Genomic DNA, 20,389 nt, shown 5'->3' with positions numbered 1-20,389 from the left:
CCAGGCGCCCCCCCCCCCCCCCACGCCTTTGATGTGTGGGAGAAACCAGTTCACTTGTCCAGTGGCATTTCCAGCATTCTGACCTGGCTGATGCCTCCTCAGGACGTCTTTGAACTCACTCCCCTCTGCCCTGTATTCACTGTCAAGTGTGGTTAGTGCTGTGGCTCCCTGCTTACTTTCTGAATCCCTTCCTTTCCTTGGATTCCGGATGCCAGGGTTTCCTAGTTTTCCTCCTTTCTCATTCTTCATTCTCCTTGTGGACCCCCTCTCATCTCCCTCGGACCTCCCCTTAGCTCCTGCCCAGGTTTCAGCCAGTCCCATGCTTTAAACACCTAGATGCTGATGACTCTGGGTTGCATCTCCAGCCTAATGCCCCCCACTCCAGACCCCGGTATCCAGACCCTTGCCCAATGTCCCTACTAGGCATTTCAAACGTAACACAACCAAAGTAGAGCCTGGTATTTTCCCTGCACCTTCCAGCATCCTCTGCCTTGGTAAACCAGTTTACCCAGCTGTTCAGGCAGAAGAACTGGGAGCCGTCCTCACTTCCTTGCTTTCTCTCAGACACCACATCTAATCCATCCGTGGATCCTCACACCTGTTCCGAACTTCTCCGTCTCTCTCCTCGCTCCCCGCCTCATTCTTGTTGGAGCTACCATGCCACATCTCCTGGATGCTTCCAACAGAACCCCAACAGGTTTTCACCTCCACCTTGTTCTCACCCAGAGGCTGCAGTGATTGCTTCAGAACCTTAGGTGATCACATCTCCCTCCCCATCCCCACCCCCAGCTTGGAAACTTCCAGTAGCCTCCACATCATGGGGATAAAGCCCAGGGTCCTGCTGCCCTCTCAGATATGGCCTCACTCTGCTGTGTGCCCTGACCCCCCCACCCCCACCCCCGCTGCCCCAGGGCCCTGTATTTGTTCCCGGGCCAGATCGGCCCAGCACCCCCTTCATGCAGCCCCCACATGCCTCATCCCCAGAAAAGCTCGTTCCAGATCCTTCCCATCTACAGTCACTCCCCTCCTTCTCCAGCTTTGTGTTTTCTTCAAAGCCCTTGCCCCTACCTGACACCCACCATATACATTGGTTTATAGCACTTATAATCTATTGCAAACAAAACGGGAAGACTTTGGGCTCTGTGTTTAGAGGAGAGAGAAGAGGTGATTCTTCAGACCCTTGGTGAAGGGGACAGGGTAGCCGGAAGGGACCCTTGAGGTCCCATGTGTGTCTCTCCAGCCCAAACAACAATTACAAAGTAAGATGATTATAATGGAAGTTGTGTGGGCACTGGGTATTAATGGCTTATAAGACAGAAGGCAAACGTTGGGCCTGTTGATTACCTACCTGTTGCCTGATATTTGAGCTCCCCGGAGGCAGTGTGAGGGGAGGAGCGGCCTCTCAGCCTGTGGTTTTGTACTTATGTACAGGTTGGGGGCCCCCTACTTCCTCCCCAAGGCTAGAGACAGTGTGAGGTGCTGAGACCAGTTTCCCTTGCTCCAGGGGTGATAGGCTGTGATTATTTTCCCCACCCACAAGAGCCTTGCCCACTCAACCCTCCGCGACACTAGAGTCCCCTGGTGAGCTTTTGTAAAATAGGGGTGCCTGGGCCCCATCCCAGATTTGTTTAGGGATGGGACCTGGACACTGGGATTGTTTAAAATCTCCCAGGAGACTCTCATTTGCAGCCAAGATAGAGAACCCCAGCATTTGAGGCTGGAGATATGCTGGGCAGCTATGGGTTGTCAAGGCCCAGGGGCCATCCGATGTTTAGAAAACAGCTCTATTGAGAAAACTGTGCACTGCCTTCCCATAAGTCAGGCTCCTCCATCCCCGCCACACCACTGCCCCCAGGGCCTGCCCCAGAGTGGACTTAGAAACCTGGCTCTGGACAGCTTGGAGTGTTCTCGGGACAGAACTGAGCTACCCCCAGCACAACGGGATTAGGTGGTGGGGAGCCAGCCCTGGAGGTGCCTGAAACCACCCCAAGGTTTGGCCTCCGGGCACAGCCTCTTGGAGCCCAGTGCTCTTCTGCTTCCTCCCCAGCCCCACAGAGTGTAGCTGACAGTCAGGTGCTCCAGTGCCCTGTTGGGCAGAGTCCTGTCAGACTGGGATCCTGGGCCTCCCTGGCACCTGGCCTCCCTCTTGGCCTGTGCCCCAGTCCCACTCCAGCCCAGCTATATGGACCTCCTGGGCCTCCAGTGCTCCTGGCCTGCTGAGAGAAGACTGACCAATTCCATTGTGGGGGACTTGACATGCTTGGGGCTAGGACCCGCCGTCTGTAGCTTGCCTGTGTCTTTGTCTCTCCCTGAGCAAAGTCCCCTGAAAGGTCTGCTGAAGCAAGGGATGGCCCAGGGCCTGTGATCTGGGGGACCCTGGAGGCTGCTGGCCCCTGGGAGGAGACCCTGAGGGGCAGCTGTTGTGGCAGGGCTTTGAGGATCCTAGGAAAAGGCCCCTGGTCCTCCATCAGCCATCAGCCCACCCCTGTCTCCAGGCCTCAGGGCACAGCCCCTGCCACCCAGCCACGATGGCCTTCATGTTTCTCTCTCCTCTGAAGCAGCCCTTGCAGCTCTCATCTGACTTGACTTGGAAAAGAATTGCTTTGGGGTGAGAGGGGTCAAGGGAGTGGGCCCTGGCCCTATGCCCAGGCTCATGCCAGTGGGGCACTTCAAACCCATGCCTGTCAATGGACTATGAAAGCTTGAGGAGAGGGTCTAGTGATGGGGGCTGGGGAGCAGCCTGAGATTGTCCTGTGTATTCACAGGGAGCAGTGAGGGAGGAAGCTTCCCCCTGCAGCCCCACTCGGTCTGCTGAATCTGCTCTACTCACTAATAGGGCAGAGTATTGTCCCCTACCCCTATTTTCTGGTGGTGTGACCAGCCTAGGGTCACGGCTGGAGGAAGGCCAGAACTTTGGTCTCCCGGGCCAGGACACACTCCCCGGAGCAGGGACGTTTTCCCCAACTTACTGCGGGTCCAACATAGCAAGCATAACTAGCCTTTGCTACAGGGTGTTTCTAATCCCGTTCGGGCCTGACCTGGCAGCCGCACATACCTCCCCGAGGCCAGCCTCTCCTCCACTTCCCCCTGCCCTTGTGCTGCGGGCTGAGACCAGCACGGGCCTGAGCCTTGTCTGCCACTTTTTCTGGTGGCCTCCTCCTGAAATCTTCATCTTTTCAAGCCCAGCAGCAAGTCCGGCCAGCGACCCACTGAGGGGCCCAGCACTCACCCTGGGGCTTCTGCTGCCCAGGAGAAGCCTATTCCAACAGCTGCATGGTAGCTCGAGGACCAGGAAGTTCTCTGCTACTGCCCAGGGGGCTCTGAGAGCACTCACAGCAGAATGAGTGAGGCAGAGCCACTTCCTGTCTCTCCAGCAGACCAGGAGGCACTTGCCAGGCCTTCCCTGTGAGGACAGGGGCCTGGGAAGGCTTCAGGGGCTAAAGCCATGAAGGTATGGTGCTCCAGCCTGGCAGCCATAGGGAGGTTCATCCCTTAGCATCTCCGGCTCTTTCAGGACGGGGGGACACCCTGCTGGGCCGGTCCAATGCAGAGGTACAGGCCAGCAGAGGTTGGGAGAACTTGTTTATTCAAGGCACAATCATAGCATTAATAACGAGAAGTTTCGGCATTCTGGCACATTCCTTTAGTGGTGGTGGCCAAGGGAAGTCCACACCGCGCACCGGGGTCCCCAGAGGATGCAATGCTGCTGATAGGCACTTTGCTTCCAGAAGCATCTGAGGAAGAGGCAGGCAGGCATGGAGCTACTCTAGGCCCAGTGGGGCATTTCTTAGAGGCTCTAGGCAATCCTGGGTTCCCTCGGAGGCAGCCCCCTCCAGAAAGAATCAAGTCTGAGAGGTGGTGCTTGGGTGGAAGGATGGAGAAGGGCAGCTGGGAAGTGGGCTGTGGGGTGGGGTGAGATAGTGATGGGTGGAGGCCAAGGGTGGGCCGAGAGGGCAGGCCAGAGGGGAGGTGCCTGGAGAGGGCCTGGATGTGATGCGTAGGCCCTAAGGAGCCAGAGCATGCCCATCCCACCCTCACAGTGACTGTGGAGGCTGAGCGGCTGTGTGTGTGTCAGGGTGGGGCCGAGGGTGCTGGCCAGTTGCGCTGGGTCTCCAGGAAGTGTCGAGAAGTTAATGGATTCTGGAACTTCCCCAACATTTGCACCACCTTCTCTCAGAACCAGCTGCACTTGGCCCAAATGCAGAGGGGGAAACCCCCAGCCATGCTGCCATGCTGCCATGTAATCTGCTGGGACCCTTCCATATGCAGCATCCATACACTGCCAGGTGGGCAGGGGGAAGACAGAAGAGGGACAGTGGCAGAAGCGGCAGGAATAACCCAGCAGGGGCTGCAGGGTTGGGGGGCAGGCACCCAGCAGGCAGTGCCCGGTGAATGTGAGCCTGCAGGCCAGCTTCTGGCAAGAAAGCCACACGCACACCAAATACACCTTCTGGGGACCAGAGGGCCTGGAGCTGGCCACCTCCCATGGCATGGGCAGATCTCCCTGTTGGGAAAGGCCCCTTCTCCTTGTTGGCTGGTGAAATGCTAGGAGGGGACCCTGAGGGGCCTGGGTTCAGGAGGGACTGGCTGGGTATAATTTCCTCCTTATTCCTAGCCGGACAAGGAGTGGGAGAGACTGCCGACTCCCCGGCTGACCCAAGCTCTCTGGAAAGATCCTTCATGCCAAGTCTGGGCCAAGCCCCGGGGGTATGGCAATGTTTGTCTCTTGAGCGCTATTTCTCCTCTGGTGAAGCCTGGAGCTTCTACAGCTGAGATGTGGGCACAGGTGGAAGAGGGACAAGACCCAGGTGGTCTGAGTTCAGGGCCGCCCGTGTGCCTGGGAGGTGGTGGGAAATGCCCGGGGGAGGCGAGCTTGGGGCCTCCTTTTGGCAGGTTGGCCACATGGACCCAGATCTTTGCAGAAGGGAACTCAGGAGAGTTCTGGACCACGTAGACCCCGCTCAGCTTAGCTCCTTTTGGTCCCTGAGGCCTCAGCTGGCCCCTGTCTGTATCCTAACATGCTGCACTGCCTGGTGGTCCTGATGGGGGCCTGTCCCCAGAGGCAGAGGTCTGTACCCCCGACTGTGGCAAAGGGTGTCACCAGCATTGTTCCTACTCAGGATTTGGTTCCTCCAGGTCTCGGGTGGTGGCAGCTCTGGGAAGGAGGCCTCCACCAGATAAGGGCTTCTCTATGGAGGACACAGCCCCACGCCCACCCCATCCCCAGCAGGGTATGGGCAGTGTCTGGGCCAGGACCATATTGGAGGCCATTTGAGTGGTCTTCAGTCCAGCATGCAGGTGGCCCCAAGAGAGGAAGGGTCCCACTCAGAGGCCAGGGAATGGCCGTCACCTTCCATTTGAAGCATGGACTTCTCACCCCAAGCTGCTGCCCACCTTGGTTATGCTGGGGGCTCAGGCACTCAGTTTGGTATGAGGCAGGAGCAGCTCTCAGTGGCCACATCCTTGACCTTGAGGGTCCTCTCATTAGGCCTGGGGGTTGGGGAAGCTGTATCTGGTTTCCCATAACCCAGTATTTTGGGACAGCACCCCTCTCCATGAATTCTGCCTCTGCCCCTCCCACCTTATAGTAACCAGCCAAGGTTGCCTTCATCAAAATGCACACAGGTCCCGTTTAATGAGCCCCGAGTGATTGTGTCCCAGCTGCCCTTGTGAGAATAGAAAGGATAAGGGTCTCCACCCTGCTGCTCCTGGGGATGTCTGCCGAGGGATAGAGGAATAGGACAGGTCTCCACTGCCTCCCCTCAGGTCTATGGTCTCAGCTGCCGCATGCCCCAGGTGCGTGCAGAAACTTCTCTTTACAGATCCCCACGCTGGGGATGTTGATGAGGCTTAGCACAAATACCTGGGCTTCCTCAGACCGCAGGGGAGGGACTGGAGTAGGGGTGGGGGATGGCGTGGGAGCAGCGGTGGAAGCTCCTTGGCAGGGCAGCTGGTGAAAGCGTGGAGAGGACCCTGAAGAGTCTTCGGTGGGTTTCCTTCTGCCTCCTCCCTTATGCATACCTTCTCCATTTCGACCCCAGCAAGGTCCCTTAGCCTGTAGTCTCTGTGCCCAGGGCTTTGGCGGCTGTTCCCAAGACGTAGTGCTGCCTGTATCCTCCATCCCATCCCGGGGGCCCTCGGCACTGCCCTCTGCACTGCCCAGCACCTTCCATTCTAGCTGGTCAGCAGGTTTGGGTCTCCATGTGGCCAACACCCAGGGCGCAGATGTCTCTGTTGGGGCCTTCCCAGAGTCTGCGGGAGGTAGTGGGGAGGTCCGGGTGGCCCTCCTGCCTCCCCCCTACTCGCCGGGCCCTCCCCTGGCAGCTGCTCCCGCTGGAGTCACCAGGTGGAGGCCTCCGGTCCTGGTCAGTGGTACTGGCTCTGGCCCTCCAGTTCCAGCCCGTCCTGAAACTGAGCGGAACCCAGCTCCCTCGCAAAGCCCCTCACACTGCTCTCCTCTTCTCCCTCCTCAGGCTGTCTGTTCATGGTGCCGTAGGTATGCCGAGCAGGGGAGGAGGCAGGGGACAGGTTCATCTCCGGCTCCTGCAGCACAGTAGCCACGTACAGCTGCTTGGGACAGAGAGGGGAGAAAAAGCTAAGGTCACATCTGGGGCCACGCCCTGAGCACGCCATTGCCCTCAAGCCCTACCCCCAGAGCTTCTGCCTCTCTGGACCCACGAGCCAGAGCCACGAGCCACGGATCCTTTCTTCTGCCCCAGCAGCCCGGGGCCTGGCCATCCCCACCTGCTGAGGGGCCCTTAACCATTTAATGACCAATTATAACTCGGAGGGTGAGTTAGTGCGGCCTCCTAGCTCCCAGCCCACTGCTCCTCCAGTGCAGCCCCATTCATTGTTGGTTCCAGGTCAGGCTGACCCCGGAGAGAGAGGATGCAAGGCTCCCCTCTGCTGGGGTCTGGAGAGACCCCATGCCCGGGCTAGCGCACTTTCCAATACAGCTTACGAGGCATGTCCATACCCGCCGTGGCGCGGATCACCGGCTGGCCCGGGAATCAGGATTTGGAACAGATTGCTATCTGAGGTCTTACAAACTGTGTCTGTGAAACCCAGGAATGGTCCCAGAAATGCACAGGAGGGCAGCAGAATAGAGAAACAGGAAGTACTAGGGACAGAGCTGTTTGTCATCCTTCGAAGTGGCTTTTAAACCAACTCCTTATTTTGAAAACAGGTAATTATGGGACAGAATTAAACCTTTCCTGTGTATTCATTTCAGTGAAACCAAAGCGCCCTGATGGATTGTTCCGTAGGAAGAATCTAGATACTTGTATAATGCCAAAGCAAACCCCCTGTAAACCTTTTGGTCATAAGGGGTAAGATGGTAACTGAACAATGGAAGAGGCCAGCTGTGATCCTCCTAACCTGGGAGTAACCAGTGTCGTAAGTGGGAATAAATGGGATGTTACGCATCTCCCGGTGTGGTGCACGGCACCACCTAGAATATGTTTTAGCCCCTAAGGCTGAATTTGAATCTGTCCAGCCTTTGGATCTAACTAGTTTTCGGGAAATACAGGAGACAGTAAAACCCATTATAAGACATCAGGAAGAAATACCCAGAAATATCCAGAAGGTGGGATATTCTGCAGGACAACCAGCTTGGAGTCTCTGACAAGTCACAAGAAAGAGCCTGGGCTAAAATACTAGAGACGTGCACAGGCACCAGATTAATCTAGCACAGAGATCAGATTGGATCTTGATTTGGACATGTTGTAAAAGATATTTCTGGAACACTTCGGACAACTTGAATATGGACTGAGTCTTGGAAGACACAGAAATGTATATATATGGAAAGATGGAGCTTGTTAACTAAAAATGCAGATTAGAAAAGAGTATGTACAGTATTATTTCAGTTTAGCAAAATTTATACATATACTCAGGAGAATATTTGCTAAATTATCAGCAGTTATCTCTGGGTGGTGGGAATATGAACTTTTTATTTTCTTATTTTTGCTTATCTGTTTTTTGCCCATAATTATCTGCAATGTTCATATGCTACTTGCTTATTATCATGAAAGATTAAAAAAAAATCAATTCCAGTAATGTTTTTTAAAGCCCAGGCTTTAGAGTGCGACTGACCTGGTTCAAACTTTGTTCTGTGACTTCCTTGCTCAGGAATGCCCTGGTGTCTAAATTAAATGATCTTTTGAGCCTCAGTCTCCCCATTTATAAAATGAGGATGAAAACACCTACTATGTGGGTGTATCATAAAGATTAGGAGCGTTAACAGCGAAGTGTCAGGTTCCTAAGAAGACTTCAATAACCGATTGCTAACAATATTCCAGAGGGCTCATCTTGGGAGGACCCCCGAGGGGAGATGCTATGTGAAGCAACTTCCCGTCGCCTCCCAGAGGAAATGTGCCCCTCTGTGCAGGAGTTTTTCCCAGTGTGAGACAGACCTGCAGTTCTGTGCACGGGGAGTGGGCACGTCCACCACTGTTGTGTCTGTGCACTTTTCCCCAACTCTGCCACGACTAAAGAGTCTCCTCTCCCACTGGGTCCTGCCGCCCACTCTACACTTCCACCAGGCCCAAAACTCTTCAGGTGCTCAAACGCTCCAGATTCTCTCTTCTGGGCCTTTGCACAGGCTGCTCCTCTTCCTCAAATGCCCTTCCCCCACAACCTATTCCACCTAGCAACCCTTTCTCCCATTCCCGGAGTTGGATTAGATGTTCCTTCTTCCGGGAAGCCTTCCCTGAGTGCCCAGGCTGGCTGGTGCCCTTCTTCAGTGCTCCTCCAAGGCACCCTGGCATCGGGGCATGGGCCAACCCAGTACCCAGCTCAGTGTGTGCATCGGTGGCCCCACATCTACACCTGTGGCAGGGACGTGGGTGAGTGCTCAGGCCCCTCCAGGCTGAGCCACGACGTGGGAGCCAAGGCCCAGCCAGCCAGAGCCCTGCATTCTGAGTCGGCCTTATCTCTTCACAGGCTGATGGGCTCACTCGTGTGGCGCCACCCATGCCTTACCATTCAGCGCGGGCCTCCAATAGCTCCCTGCAGCTCTGCGCAGCTCTGCCTGGCATCTGTGCCCTTGGAGGCAGCCTTCGGTCCTGAGGCCGAGCCCCAGCACGTCCCTGCGTCTACACGACTGAGCTCGCTGTGGCTGGGTTCGCCCTGACCTTTCTCTTCCTCTCTGAGATCCTTTCAGGGTTTGTCTTGCTTCTTCTATCTTCCCAGCTCTTCAGCCAGGGCCATGGCAGCAGTTTGACCTAGGCCAAGTCCTGCTGTGTCAGGGGAGGGCGCCCAGGGGCCCCCCCCGTCTCCTCCCCAACACCCGGGGAGGGTACTAAATGCCAGCGGCCCCCGCCCCTGCTGCTGGAGTAGCCCACTCCTACAGGTACCCCCCTCCTGACCTGTTCCCCGGGGTGAAGGCACTGACTCACAAGGGAGGTGGGTGTGGAGGTGCTGCTGCTTGGCTCCATGTCAAACACGGTCTCCATCTCCTCCTCGGGCTGCAGCAGTGGGGAGAGATGTGGAGGGTCACACAGTGGGGGTGTCTGCCCTCTGCCCGCTCCCTCCCCGAATCTGCGCCTGGGCCTCTTGCTCCCCCGGAACGCAACTCATCTTCTGTTTTCCATGACCTATGGCCCAGCTGGTAGGGCTGAAGCCCAGGGGGACAGAAAGAGGACCGGGATGCTGGGTGACCCTTCCAGAATATTCCATTCCCAAGGACCATAATGGGGGGGGGGAGTAAGGAGAGTTGGCATTGGGGTTCAAAGATGAGCCTGCTTGGGGCGCCTGGGTGGCTCAATCGGTTGAGCGTCCGACCTCAGCTCAGGTCATGATCTCACACTCGGTGAGTTCGAGCCCCACATCAGGCTCTGTGCTGACAGCTCAGAGCCTGGAGCCTGCTTCGGATTCTGTGTCTCCCTCTCTCCCTGCCCCTCCCCTGCTCATGCTCTGTCTCTCTCTGTCTCAAAAATAAATAAAACATTTAAAAAAAAAAAACAAAAAACAAAAAAAAAAAAACAAAGATGAGCCTGCTTTGACTCTAGTAAAAGCCTTGGCTTCAACAGTCTCTTCTTTCCTCCTGGGGTTTCCCCCTCGATCTTGAGACCACTCTGAGATCACGGTCTAGGTCCTCTGCCACCTTCCTTCCCTAGAGTGGACACCTGGGCAACCAGATCACATGGCATTGTTGTATCGGGAAGACAGGGCCAGAGGCATCGTCCACTCTGGTTCCTCACTGGCATGGCACTGGAGCCGGGGGTTGGAGGAGGCCGGGTAGAGAGGGTGGTGGGGGTCTGAGTTCAGGGCCCCCAGGTATAAGGCCACTATAGGCAAAAGGATCCTCTTCCAAGAGCCTTGTTCCTCTAACTCAGCAGGATACCGGAACTTTAAATCAACTTACTTTCTTCTCTTTATATAACTTCATTTTAAAAGGACACAATTTACTATTATGAACAGAAAATGGGAGCCAATAGAAAAACGGGTAACCATGAAAAATAACAAATGTTTTGGTCCCTGGAAATCATTCTAGCACACCCGTACTGACACGCCACTCTGGGCACAGACCCTTGCTGGCAGGGTGCTCAGTGGGCAGGGATTGGCTCCCGTCTCTAATGATGAGGCTGACCCCACTGGCAATGAGCCAAAGCAGTCACGGGCTCCCAGAGAGCCAGGCCTCAACTTCAACAGCCTGGGGCTCCTCAAAGTGTGCTGACTATTCCCCTTCCCTCTTCATCGTCCTTCTCCATGCCCCACGCTCCTGTCCTTCCCCCCATCCTCCCTCTCTCAAGCCTCCATCCTTGGAGCGGCACTCACAGCTCAGTGGCTCGATAGGCTCACATTGTAGGAGGAATGTGCCAGCAGCCCGCTGTTTGGAGGGGGCGGCAGAAGGGAGAGGAGGAGAGGACGGTTGTCTTTTAAAACTCTGCAGAGTGTAGGGGGGCCCGGCACCGGGGCTGGCTCACAGGCACACACCCATGCACGCTGAGCTTGCACACCCCATCATCGGAAAGGCAAGGACCTTTGTCTCTGTGGTGCTGTGGGTGCCCAGGTCAGGAGCAGCCCAGAGCCGTGTCCCCAGGGGCCGGGGAGAATGAAGAGAGGAAAGCGAGGGCAACTCACCTCATAGTAAGATACCGTCCGGAGCTTCCCCAGAAGAGTGCTAAGGCAGGCAACTACCATGGAAATAATGAGCGTGGAAAGGGAGAAGAAGGTGATGTTGTGGAGCGAACCTGCCAAGGAGAAGACAAGGCCGTGGGGCTCCGTGCTTGAGGACGGGAGCTGTGGGCAGGAGTCTGCCAGCCGAGGTCCTGGGTCACTAGGGGCCACCCCAGCGCCTCTATGGGGGCAGAGAGGCCCCTGCCCCAATTTGCCTCCTAGCAACTGGAGTCAATGAGCCTGACCCATGAGACCATCTCTCGGTGCCATCTGACCAGTTTAGAATTTGGCATCTTATGGATTCCATGAAAAAAATTTAATTGCCTTAAGTATCCACTCAAGTGTCCATTAAACACGTCCTTCTCGACCCATCAGCTCACCTCCCACATCACAGTCCCTGGGCAGTATCTCTGAGTTACTTGCTCATGCCACTGCCCACAAATACAACCTCTGACCCACGCCTGTCTTTGTGAGCTCCTGGCGTACTCAGTTATCTCTGCTAACAGCACAGAAGAGCAATCCAGAATTTAAGTCGCTGACATTTTGCTTAGGGATATTTGGTAACTTTTTTTTTTTTACCAGTTTTCTACAGAAGTAAAGATTAAAAATCAGTCTTTACAGTCAGAGGCTAACACGTAGTGATGCTTATCATCGTGTTTCTATAACAGCAAAAGTGGCAAAGAGCTTCGGTATCCAACAATGGAGAGCTGACTGAAACGGGTAGAATTTAATGCAGCTGCTCAAAGTCACGTGCTCCAACAGTATTGCAGTAACGCAGGAAATTGTTCAGAACAGTATGCTGAGCGATGAAAGAACGTTATAAAACAGAAATCACAATTTTGCAAAGTAAGACTAAACCAGTAAACTCCTTCCTGTTCTGCCCTCTCCCCCAAAATATGCCCAGAGAATGAGGTCTGAGAGCAGCAGACGTCAGGCCCTGGGTGAGATTATGGGTCATTCCAATTTTGATAATATAATCTTTTGCAGTTAGGGGAAAAATTATTTAAAAACTGAAGTCCGCTGGGCGGTGGGGAAAGGCTGGGGGATAAGACACTGGGAATGGACAACAAATGGATAATTCACACAAATTTAATTGCCATAAGTATTCGCCCAAGTGCCCATTAAACATGTCCTTCTCAACCCATCAGCTCAAAATCAGGAACCTGTGATTTCCATTTTATAACGTTCGGGTCCTGTATCCTGAGAGCTGTTTCCAGCTGCCACCTCGACAGGAAGTAAGAAAATACGGACTTTGCCTTCTCTGCTCCACTGAGAGGATTAAGGTCTGGTGTCTCTGAGGACAGGCCAGTGTAGGGAGAAGGCAGGAAATGGTCTGGTGGTGGAGAGGATGGGGATGTCAGTGTGAGCTTCCCGCCTCAGGGGACAGGACAGCAGCTTTGTGGAGCCAAGAGCAGGGGAAAAGCTGGTCATTGGGGCACATCCCAAATCCTCCTCCAGCTTTTCGGCAATCTGTAAGACCACGCATCTTCCAGGATCCCAGTGGGGATGCCACAGGAATTGAGCCTGAGAGCTAATATTTTATCCTGCCAGCCTTGAGTTAGAATGAACGAATCTGAGTGGTTTCTGGGTGGCTCAATCAGTTAAGCATCTGACTTCAGCTCAGGTCATGATCTCGTGGTTTGTGAGTTCAAGCCCCGCATCGGGCTCTGTGCTGACGGCTCAAAGCCCGGAGCCTGCCTCAGATTCTGTGTCTCCCTCTCTCTCTGCCCCTCCCCTGCTCACGCTCTCTCTCTCTCTTTCTCAAAAATAAATAAACATTAAAAAAAAACAAAAAAAGAATAATGAAGGAATGTGAAGTTTCTTGCTCCGGTGGTCATAAACCCAAATGCATACTATTTGGTCCATGTCAGTCCCAGCCCTCCTCTTAGCCTCAAAGGTCTGCTGGGACTCTGGTACAAGCCCCTTAAGCCTAGAGAAGCCACCTGGGTGGCTGTAATCCGTGAGCAAGCCTTGCTCCTCCCGGGCCTTTTCTGCTTTAACAGAGCAGAGGTGTTGTTGAGGGCTTTCTGCAGCAGTGGGGAGCAGGAGGAGGCGGGACTACCCGGCAGGCCTGGTACCTACCTAATCTCAGAATGGAGAAGAACAGCATCCAGAACAGACCCAGGAGTGGCGCGAAAATGGCCTGGTAGACAGCAGCCATGTGGATCTGCTCGTTGAGTTTGGTGGGCGCGTAGGAGTAGTACATGTTGTAGCGGTCCGTGATGTGCTTCATGCACAGGTACAGCAGGCCTGCGGGGCAGGAAGACCGAGGTACATTCAGTGGTGACTCCTCAGCTGGGGCCCTGTGCTGTCCCAAGGCTCCCCAGGCCTGGGAAGCCAGATTCAGGTCTGTCGGGGCAGTGAGGGCCAAGGACGGGGCATTGGAGTTCTGTGGTGCCGACCCCTGGGACCATCAGCTTCCCTTGGGCCCCCAGAGCCTATTCTGCCAGTCTGGCGAAGGGTCATTCACTCGAGAAACATCCTACATTTGCAGCTACCCAACCTCCCCTGATCTGGCCCAGGCCCCTCCTCGCTCTGCTGACAGTCTGTCCCAGGTCTCTTCATGCTCCAGAAGGTGGCCTGACCTTGCGGGGCTCAGCTCCTCCGCCCAGTACGAGGGTGGGCAGCCCTGGAGGTGTCCGAGGGAAGACTCACCAAAAGGGACAATGATGGGGCAGGTGATGCTGTATGCTACGACCACGCTGAAGACGTTCATCATCCATGCGTACTCTCGCCCATACTGGAAGTCCATGGCGTGGCTCTAGGGCAGAAGGCAGGGGTTACCTGAGGTGGCTAGGTCCCCTCGGCTCGGCTGCTTCTGTGGCTTCTTGTCTATCCCGTAGGAGCCAGAAGGTAGCTCGGGCCTGGGGGCAGGCTCCCTTGCAGCCCCAGGACACCTCGCCTCTCACCTCGAGTCCCTCATGCTTCCAGCAGGCCCCCTTTCCTGACACCCTCCCAAAGGAAACTCTGAAGGCTGTGCTCAGGGAAGGGCCCGGCCCCCACCTTTCTGATGTGGACTCTCTCTGGCTCCGACCTGGAGAAGAAGAGGCGGGTGCTGTACAGGAAGAGTGACCCCAGGCGCAACAGCTCCATGCCCGTGCCAAGCAAAGCTGCCGTGATCACATAGTTGACGAAGAAGGCGCCATTGTCTGGCAGGAACACACACCTGGGACAGCGGAGGACAGCACAGAAGCCAGAGGGAGAGGGAAAGGGCAGGGATGTCAGAAGAGAGGTAGAGGGTAGGGGTGGGGATGGGGATTATAAGCTTCATGTACACATGTGCCCCGGGCCCAATTTAAGTGAATGCGGGGCCTTCTGAGCGGGGATGAGGTTGGTGTACAAGTATGGATGTGTTGGGAAGTACATGCAACTGGGACATACATGCAAAACAAAATCAAAATCTAAAGCAGGGGTGTTGACCTGGGTCCACAGACCCCAGGAGAGTCCATGAGTAGAAATTTGGAGGTCTGTGACCTTGAAGAGTGAAAAGAATTACGTCTCTATTTTCACTAACCTCTAACTGCAGTGTAGCATTTCTTCCCATTAAGAGAACGTGGGCAACAAATCACAGCAACGTCAGCTATGGCTGTGACTCTGTCAGTAGTTGACATCAGATATTTTCATATCACGCTGCCGTTGCTAGTGATACATGACAATACTATTTGCACTCACCATCACTTCAAAATAAGGGTAGTTATTAAACAGGCTGCTGAATGACACATGCTAACTTTACGGGATCGACACCTTCCTGTCTGCAGCTGCGTACTTGGCATGGCTGGCCAGCTTCAGCTGGGAGTCGTTCAGCCACCTGAATGAATGGCCACATTGCCTGTTCTCACGGTGGTGACCCAGGCATCTCTGTGGCTGTCCAGTCGCCCCATCTACACAATTCTGTCCACTTGTTTGAAAAGAGAAATCTGTGAGCTCCCTGGGTATATTTCAGAACTCCTTCAAAAACTATTCTTTCTGGATGGCCTCAAAGTTGAGCCATAGAGCTACTCTCTCATACAGAAACTGTATTGAAGATATTGACCTCACCGAAGATGAATATTCATCTCAGGAAAAAAAAAAAGTCCAACTTATCACAATTATAGTTTAACTGTAGAAACCTTACAGAATTCTGGTCCTTGCCCTATAAAGCAGGCTGTGAAAGCTTGCGTGTCATTTGCAACATGACATCTTTGAAAATTGGGATTTTCAATATTTTTAACCTGAAAACAACACAAAACAAAATCGAAATTGGCCAGATGTCCAACCTGACCCACATGTTGCTTTGTCAAAGATCCCATCACCTCACCCCAACTTAATGTTCTTCTGCTAGCTAATGGTATCACACTAATGCCTTTAAAATAATAAAATATGGGGGCGCCTGGGTGGCTCAGTCGGTTAAGCATCCGACTCTTGATTTTGGCTCTCGTCATGGTCTCTCACACTCCGTGAGATCGAGCCCTGTGTCGGGCTCTGTGCTGACAGTGCAGAGTCTGCTTGGGATTCTCTCTCTCCCCATCTCTCAAAATAAATAAGTTAAATTAACAAAAACTAAAACAATAAAATGTAATTTCAGCTTGCTTGTGTTTAAAATCCACTGTCCTGTTAGGAAATGTGTGCATAAAGATTTTATGACAAATTTGACTTTTAAAATATTTTGATAACACCATTTCAGTATAATTGGTTTTCTTTGTAATCCAGGTATTCTGTGCATCTACAGGCATCTATTCAGAGACTATGTAAAACTGGAAAAATCTGAATAAGCTCTGTGGATTGCATCAATGTCAGTTTCCTGGCTGTGATACCGTATTATGGTTGTGCAAAATGTTACCAGAGGGGGAAACTGGATAAAGGGTACACAGGACATTGTGGGGGCCATTTCCTGTAAATCTACAATTATTTCCAAAACTTCATTCAGAGAAGGGATCCCAGGGCTTTACCAGATTGCCAAATAGGTCCATGGCCCGGGCTCTCTTAATGAGAGCCTGTGTATGCATTCATCTCTAGCCATGTGAGCAAATAAAGGACACACATATCTCCCTAGTATGGACCCATGGAAGCCCCAGGATATACACTGGGAGTACACCTATAGCATGCAGTCTAGTACTCACTGGAACCGGATGGATGCCTGCTCCAGATAGTAGATGTCAAAGAGCCAGCGGAAAAAGACATTCAAACTAGAAACAAGAACAAGGTAGGTCCTTTAGACAATGAACCTATGTGCTGAGGCTTGGGGTTCAGTTCCTCTTGGCCTGGCTTCCCTCCTGCTGTCCTCCCTTTCTCAATCCCTAGAGAGACTCTTGCATTCTAATATTCCAGCTGGACAGCCCATACTGCCTCTCTGCCTTTTTCATGCTGGGCCACCCCTACCCCTAACCCTTTGGCCTCTCATCTCAAGGCCACTTCTAGCAAACTTTCACCAGGTATTTCTCCCACAGTGCTCTCTCCCTCTTCCAAATTTCTACTGCAGGTTGGCTGTGTTTTTTCCACCTTGGGCTCTCAGCTGACAGGTGTGGCTCGTCTCCCCAGCTGGATGATAAGCTCTTTGAAGGCAGAGTTGACAGCTGACACCTTAGAGTTCACATGATACCTGGCTCATGCTAGGCTCATGACAAGCACCAGACTGTCCTTTGAGGAATGGATTTGCCGCAAGCACAGGTAGGCCTACAGTATCTGAAACAGGAGGTTCCAACTCTAGGGTGAGCCTGTCTGAGAGAGGAGGGATCATTGGAGGTGAGGTACCTGGTCAGTCCCATAGAGGGCAGAATAACCACCATGAACACCAGAAAGATGTAGCACTTGTTCACTATGATCAGATTCTGACTTGATCTAAAGGGAACAAAGAAATACGAGATAAGAACCAGGGACCTAACTACAGAATAACGGGAAAGACAGAGGCAGCTGCCTGGGCTAGAAAATTGGTTGAACAGTGCATCCAATACCATCTCCACAGAGCACTGAGAGCTATGCTGCAGCAGGGAAGAGTAGCATAATCAACTAGTGATGTCTGCCTTGGGCACGGGACGGGGAGGAAGGGCACACATGTGCTGTGTGCTTGACACCCTTGTTAGAGGGACATTACCAATGATAATCAGGATCCCTGCAGTTTTAATAATCAACATAAGGCACGTTCTTGGCCAGATAAAAGACCAGTAAGGGTTTCTGTCAGGACAAACCCCCTGGCTTACTGCCCGGTAGGATGCTAGGAGCTTCTGGTGCAGGAAATAACTTTTGAGACCCACACAGCCTTCTGGCAAAAGCCCAGGATGTGGTACATACTTTCTACCCCACCAGCTACCACCATAGAACTATTAGGGCCAAATAGCTCCTATTGTTTAAAATGCTGGCGCTGCACGGCCCGGGCCACAGGTGTCTACAGTCTGAGTTCATGGGCTCCTCTGCAACTGCCTTCCTGACCTTCTTCGGATGAGTCCTGCTCTTTCCTCCTCCCCCGGTGCCTTCTGTCTGGAGTTCCTAGCACTGTAGCTCTGCCTACAGCTCCATCGCCTCAGTGCATGGCTGGAGGCTGTGGGAGCAGCCCAAGAAGGGCTTGGTTTGGGCCTCACATGCTTGACATGGTGGTCCTATCTCAGGGTCCCTGAGACCAGAGGCCCAGAGACAACTCAGACCCCTCTTTCAAAAAAAAAAAGTTAGTCTTTTGGGATGGTTCTGGGTATCAAATCCACCCCTATGTCAATTCCACTCCTTAGGCCAGATGGCTGGTGGGGGAGTGGGCAGGGGAAGGGGCCGGGGCTGAGCAAACAGCAGGGCTGGGAGAGGAGGCCCCCCATCTCACCTGGTCCAGTGGGCCTCTAGGAAGGCAGAGAAGTAGACCATCAGAGGCATTATCACTGTAAATGCCCAGAGCAACAGGGAGGGGAAGAACTGGGTTATGACTGGGCTCTGTAGGGTAGAGCGGAGGAGGGCAGAGACACATCAGTGCAAGAAGCGCCCCTTCCCCTTCCGGGCCACCCCTGCTTCTCCCACACCTCTGGCCTCGTCTTTCCCAGCTTAGTCCCAGAGCAGGCTTGGTTTCCCTGAGGCTGCGCAGCGGACCTGGCCTTCTTCGTCAGCCTTCCTGGCCAGGGGTCTGCCTGGCTGGTGGCGGGCAGAGGCTGACACCCCAAGGTCAAGTTCTGTCTTCAAGGGGCACAGGTGTTCTAGGCTGAGGTCCCTAGAGGGATGGCCTGGGGTTTTCCTGGTGACTCCGCCCTAGGGCCAGAGCCAGCTGCTGTCACTGATACGGCAGAGCTCACAGAGAAGACACTACTTTCCCTGTGATGTCATGTGAAAGGAGGTATAGAAATGGGTAAGGTGTGAAGGAAGAATCCCTAGGGTGGTGCTTTGTGGGCCTTCTGTGAGCTTGACAACAGAGGGCAGGAGCAAGCAGCAGCAGGCGTGTGGCCTGTGCGCACGTGTTGCTGCAGTAGGGATGGGGATTATATGCAAGTGGAGGCCTTCTAGGCCTGTTATGATGGCCTTGAGGCTATAGGATTTGGAGACGGGCCAGTCCAGTTTCTCTGATGTCCCATGTCAGTATGAAGCATCCTCTAACTTCAGGGGTGGCCCCTCCAGGGCCTACCGCCCCCAGCCTGGAGTGGGTGTGCCTGGCATGAGGGAAATGGAAGTCCTGCTTCTCTTGGATGGCTGCATGGGAGCTGACCTCACACTTCCCCACCCTCAACCCTACCCCTCAAACCAGGGACCCCAGCTTGAGAGAAAGTGGGGAGTGCAGAGCAGTCACACTTGCCACACCCTTGCACCTGTTGTGCCTCCAGCTAGTCTTGGGTGGCCCAATCTAAAGACTGGACTGCCCATCCCCTGCCCAACTCCCCACCCCAGAACCTGCCTGCAGCACCACCACCCCCTCTTTCCTTCCTTGCCAGCTCCAGTCCCCAAGATAGGCAACGACCTGTGCATTCGTCCCCTTTAGAACAAAGGAAACTCTACACCACCATCTACACAGCCGTGGCCACCTCCACAATGGTGGTGGTGCAAGGGCTCTGGAGCCGCGTTCCAGGGGCCCCCCATCCCGTCCTCGCCTGGGTTCTTCCCTCATCTCCCTGGGGCCCCCATGCCTGGCCTGAGCAGAGGTGGCACCTGCAGGTTCTCAATGGGGCGGGTGACGTTGTACATGTCGATGGTGTTGATGATGATGGCAGGCGTGGTGAGGAAGAAGAAGAGGAAGAAGAGGAGGGTGTTGATTACGATAAAGCGGGCCCACCAATGGAAGCGGCGGACGGACAGGTGTTTCCTGGGGAGGGATGGAGGAGGGAGATGCACTTAGGACCTCAGGTCCCAGCCATTAGACAGGCCCCACGTGCGGTTTCTTGCAGACCAGCTGTAGACCCAGACTGCCCTGGTCTAATTCAGCGCCCTGGGCCCAGACCTGCTTGCAACAGGCCCGGATCCTCCCCTCAGTCACACCTTTTGTAAAGGCACCTGTGGTGGGCTGGGTTTGGCGGGGGGGGGGGGGGGGGGGGGGTGGCGGGCAGAGGCCATGGTGCTCAGGAGAGGACAGGGCCCTGCCAGCCCAGTGGGAGCCATACGTGGGTAACAGAGTAGGAGAACAGGTCCCGATTCCCTTCCCACCCCTTCTTCAATCTCAGCGAAGCTCAAAGGAACGGGGGAGAGGAGAGCAGTGGAGGGGGGCGCTTACCAAATAATGTCTTTAGGGTGTGGGGCAAGGGCAACCCTCCAGCGGTAGGATTTGACGGTGGTGGACACCGAGGACTGCTGGGGGGACACGCCACACTGGATGTACTTGTAATCTTCCTGGATGCTGCAGAGACGGTGGGGGGCGGGGATGGGCAGGAGAGAGAGGTCTGGGTGTGAGGACAACAGACTTAGGAGAGGTCTCATGCCAGGGTCCTAGAGAGATGGACCCCACTTCCTAGGGACTCTTGAAGCCTCAGATATGCCTCTCAGGACATTAGAGGTGGGCAGTTCCTAAAGCCTAGTCCCTGGAGAAAAGGGGCACAGAGGGAGGGACCAGCCCGGAAGGGAGGGGACCACATGGTTCTCAGTTAATGTCCTTCCCCCTTAATAGCAGTGACAGAACAATGACATGCTCTTTGAGGTTGGTGCCAGAGGTACTAATTTCAGCCTCACCTTAGTATTAATAGCTACCACGTGAGTTCTTTCTGTATGCCTGACACTGAGCTAATGGTTGATGAATATAGCCCCAATTGCACGGCTTACTAAATTGAGGTGCCTGAGACACAACCAAAGAGGGGCAGATGCTGGCCCTGGATCTTTGGTTTTCTAATTCACATCTCTGCTG

At 54.1% G+C, this 20,389-nt stretch overlaps 1 protein-coding gene across 11 annotated transcripts in view; it reads right to left on the bottom strand.

Moving 5' to 3' along the window:
- Window positions 1-3,569: 3,569 nt before the first annotated feature.
- TMEM63C (transmembrane protein 63C) overlaps window positions 3,570-20,389 on the bottom strand; it is a 130,116-nt gene continuing 113,296 nt past the window's right edge. For 8 of the 11 annotated variants that reach the window (XM_058739799.1, XM_058739802.1, XM_058739803.1 and 5 more), the window contains 11 exons: window positions 19,766-19,888; window positions 19,207-19,360; window positions 17,903-18,009; window positions 16,849-16,935; window positions 16,218-16,283; window positions 14,122-14,284; window positions 13,774-13,879; window positions 13,201-13,368; window positions 11,083-11,192; window positions 9,396-9,464; window positions 3,570-6,570 (listed from right to left, as the gene is read on the bottom strand). In XM_058739799.1, the coding sequence (XP_058595782.1) occupies window positions 6,367-6,570; window positions 9,396-9,464; window positions 11,083-11,192; window positions 13,201-13,368; window positions 13,774-13,879; window positions 14,122-14,284; window positions 16,218-16,283; window positions 16,849-16,935; window positions 17,903-18,009; window positions 19,207-19,360; window positions 19,766-19,888 (1,357 nt within the window). In that variant the 3' untranslated portion in view covers window positions 3,570-6,366. Of the gene's footprint in view, window positions 6,571-8,979; window positions 9,222-9,395; window positions 9,465-11,082; window positions 11,193-13,200; window positions 13,369-13,773; window positions 13,880-14,121; window positions 14,285-16,217; window positions 16,284-16,848; window positions 16,936-17,902; window positions 18,010-19,206; window positions 19,361-19,765; window positions 19,889-20,389 lie in introns of all 11 variants that reach the window. The other 3 variants (XR_009264644.1, XR_009264645.1, XM_058739807.1) reach the window with 3 other exon arrangements.

Source organism: Neofelis nebulosa, chromosome 7 (assembly GCF_028018385.1).
Source record: "Neofelis nebulosa isolate mNeoNeb1 chromosome 7, mNeoNeb1.pri, whole genome shotgun sequence".
Classification (NCBI taxonomy): domain Eukaryota; kingdom Metazoa; phylum Chordata; class Mammalia; order Carnivora; family Felidae; genus Neofelis; species Neofelis nebulosa.
This window is presented reverse-complemented; position numbering and strand designations above follow the sequence as displayed.